Source organism: Dryobates pubescens, unplaced genomic scaffold, assembly GCF_014839835.1.
Source record: "Dryobates pubescens isolate bDryPub1 unplaced genomic scaffold, bDryPub1.pri scaffold_56_arrow_ctg1, whole genome shotgun sequence".
Taxonomy (NCBI): domain Eukaryota; kingdom Metazoa; phylum Chordata; class Aves; order Piciformes; family Picidae; genus Dryobates; species Dryobates pubescens.
Genome location: NW_026530778.1, coordinates 295,809 through 299,160, shown reverse-complemented (window position 1 = coordinate 299,160; position 3,352 = coordinate 295,809). Strand labels below are relative to the sequence as shown.

At 52.0% G+C, this 3,352-nt stretch overlaps 1 protein-coding gene across 1 annotated transcript; it reads right to left on the bottom strand.

Moving 5' to 3' along the window:
• Positions 1–329: 329 nt before the first annotated feature.
• Positions 330–1,323, bottom strand: LOC128899765 (olfactory receptor 14A16-like). Its single transcript, XM_054179447.1, has one exon. The coding sequence runs from the start codon at positions 1,321–1,323 to the stop codon at positions 391–393; it is 933 nt and encodes a 310-aa protein (XP_054035422.1). The 3' UTR covers positions 330–390.
• Between the last annotated feature and the right edge of the window lie 2,029 nt (positions 1,324–3,352).

Sequence of the window (3,352 nt, the reverse complement as noted above, 5' to 3'; positions counted from 1 at the left end):
GAATATCCATGCTGCAGTCCCAGCACTACCACAGTGCTCTGGGGCTCCCTGGCACTGCTGCTGTGCTGGGACTCTGCCCCTCCACCTCTGCACACAGGCACTGCCCTGCAGCTCCACAGAAGCCTTGGAGGAAGGAACTCAGAGAAACAACTCCCTGCAGGGTCCTTTAATGTGTTGCATACATACAGGGAGCACAGCTCCTCATGTCTGCAGCCTCTGGGTCACACCAGACAGGACAACACTGAATCAGAAATGGTCTGAAGAAAGACACCTGTGGGGGAACAACATTCTCCCAAGGGCAACAGCACCAGCAGCATCCAGAACTCGAGCAGCCAGGCTGGGCCTGCACTGAGTGACATCAGAACTGCTCTGCAGGAGAAGACAAAGAGTTTATTGCTTCTGAAGGCATCCAGGGATCAGTTGGCTCAGGGCAGCCTTCAGCTCCTGGTTCCTCAGGCTGTAGATGAGAGGGTTCACTGCTGGAGGCACCACTGAGTACAGAACTGACACAACCAGATCCAGAGATGGGGAAGAGATGGAGGAGGGCTTCAGGTTGGCAAAGAAGCCAGTGATGAGAAACAGAGAGACCACAGCCAGGTGAGGGAGGCAGGTGGCAAAGGCTTTGTGGCGTCCCTGCTGAGAGGGGATCCTCAGCACTGCCCTGAAGATCTGCACATAGGACACCACAATCAACACAAAACAGACAAAGACTAAACAGACACTGGCCACAATAAGCCAAAGTTCCCTGAGGTAGGCTGTGGAGCAGGAGAGCTTGAGGATCTGGGGAATTTCACAGAAGAACTGCTCCAGAGCATTGCCCTGGCACAGGGGCACTGAAAATGTGTTGGCTGTGTGCAGCAGAGCATAGAGAAAGCCACAGCCCCAGGCAGCTGCTGCCATGTGGCCACAAACTCTGCTGCCCAGGAGGGTCTCATAGTGCAGGGGTCTGCAGATGGCAACATAGCGATCGTAGGACATGGTGGTGAGGAGAAAATACTCTGCTGACATTAGGAATATGAAAAAGAACAGTTGGAGAACACATCCTGCATAGGAGATGTCCCTGGTGTCCCACAGGGAATTGGCCATGGATTTTGGCACAGTGGTGGAGAGGGCACCCAGGTCAAGGAAGGAGAGATTGAGGAGGAAGAAGTACATGGGGGTGTGGAGGTGGTGGTCCCAGGCTATGGTGCTGATGATGAGGCCATTGCCCAGCAGGGCAGCCAGGTAGATGGCCAGGAAGAGGCAGAAGTGCAGGAGCTGCAGCTGCCTTGTGCCTGGGAATGGCAGGAGGAGGAAGTGGGTGATGGAGCTGCTGTTGGCCATCTGCTGCCTCTGGCCATGGAGACCTGTCCAAGGAGGGAAAGGCAGTGACAAGTTAGGGCACACTTCTCTCAGCCTTATTGTAACCCCTGTCCCTGAGCTGCATGAGGAATGGATCAGCTCAGTCCCCATCACTACCATGCCATGGCAGAGCTCATCACAGCTTCAAATGCAGCAGAGACCCAGAATTGCCATGAAGATTCTTTTGGTGTCAGAACAGAAGGTGACCAACAGTCCAGTCCCAGAGAACAAGAGTCCCATTGTTGGGTTGAAATTCCCCCCCAGCATTATCTTTGCCAGAGCAGCTCAGTTAGAAGGAAATGAAGCTGTATTGACAAGCAAGAGCTACACTCTGCAATGGAATGCAAAGAACAGGTACAAAACATACAGGAGTGATAATATTAGACAGGTATTAACAATTACCAAATGACATGAAACACCCCTGGTCAGAGACCAGGGAAGCTGTTGCTCTATCCCTACCCCCCACCCCCCTCTTCCAAGAGAGAAAGGAGAAGTAGAGAGAGAAAAAAAGCAGTGGGTTAGACTTAGCCAAGGGCAGCCAAAGCAGGTGATCTCTGCTGAGCGAAGCAAAACAGCTGAGATCAGAAGAGAAGAGAGAGAATTGTTATGGTACAGCTCCTCTGATTCCAGATATTTATCCAATCAATTTGTTTAGAATAATCTTTTCTTTTCCTTTTCACACCCAAGAGTGATCTATTTATTTTGTTTCTACTTTTCTGCTCAAAATCTGTAACTAAATTTTAAAGGAAAATCCTAAAACCACCACAGCCATGGAGAGGTGGAGAAACAGGGAGCAGGCCTTCAGTGCTGCAGAGACAGTGAAGGGAAGAGAGACAGGCAGAGGGGCTGGGGGTGAAGCCTTCTCCTTCCCCAGCTCTGCTCACTGTTGCTCACAGGATGGAGCTGAAGGTCATTGGTCCTCCTTCTGTGGGCACACTCCAGGAGCCTTCAGCTGAGCATCAGCTGCAGAGATGGAGATGCCTCCAGGAGCTACAGCTGCAGTGTCCTGCACCCACAGCCTCACTGTGTCAGTGACTGCAGTGACTTCTCCTCCACTGATCTCTCAGCATCCTTCCAGTCCTGGCCACCTTGAAGCTCTCTCTGCCTTCCTCATCTCCCTGAGATCCTCTGGCAGTGTCCTCAGCCCTGCTGTGCTGTGCAGAGGAGCTGCTCCTGGCCAGAGCTGTCTCCTGCAGTGCTGCCTGCTTGCCAGCAGCACCTTCCAGCCCAGGAGCCTGGCCCAATAGGGCAGCAGAGGACCAGCCCAAGGTCTTTTAATGACTCCTCTGGTGGCTTTGTGCTGTCCTGTAAACCTCAGAGGACTGAGAGGAAGCTGATGAAACCTCTCCAGAAGTCAAAGTCAGATTCAAACTCTGAAGTTTCTTCTACTCTTAATGGGTCCCAGTGAAGCATACTGGGAAAGGGTCCCCAGGGTCTGGTTAGAGCAGAAGGAGACAGTGGATGCAAGGGAAGCATCACTGGAGGCACTGAAGCATCTCCAGGCTGTGGTGAGAGCAGAGAACTGAGGCAGTGCTGACAGGTCAGGACAAGCAGCTCAAGGTGGCTCTGCTGCTGAGGAAACCTGGAGGGGTTTCATTGATCCAAAGGGCCAAGCCCTGACCCCCAGCCCCTGGCAAGGCAGATCCTGTCCCTCACTTGTGGCTCTGGGCTCTCCTGGGGGCAGTGGGGAGTGAGGATGAACAGTGAGCAGGGTAGGACCTTGTCAGGATTGCTGTGGTTTGCTTGCAAAGAGACAACTCCTGCTGAAAAGGAATGAAATGTACCTTTAAAAATATTTCTTATCAGATGCTTTGTGCAATAAAAACCTCTCCAATTAGCTGCAGAAACCTTGGCAATAATTAGAGGTTCAGCAGTATTTAATGAGCCCCATGGAGTATTTGGGGCTGATTACATCATCCTTAGGTACTGCCAGGAGACTCTGCCAAGGTACTGCCAAGAAGCCTCTCAACAAGTCCAAGGCAGAAGCAAACTCCAAAGTACCTTGAAGCAC

Bases quoted from the DNA above. Each gene is read 5' to 3' on its own strand.
- LOC128899765 (XM_054179447.1), bottom strand. From the start codon at position 1,323: ATGGCCAACAGCAGCTCCATCACCCACTTCCTCCTCCTGCCATTCCCA.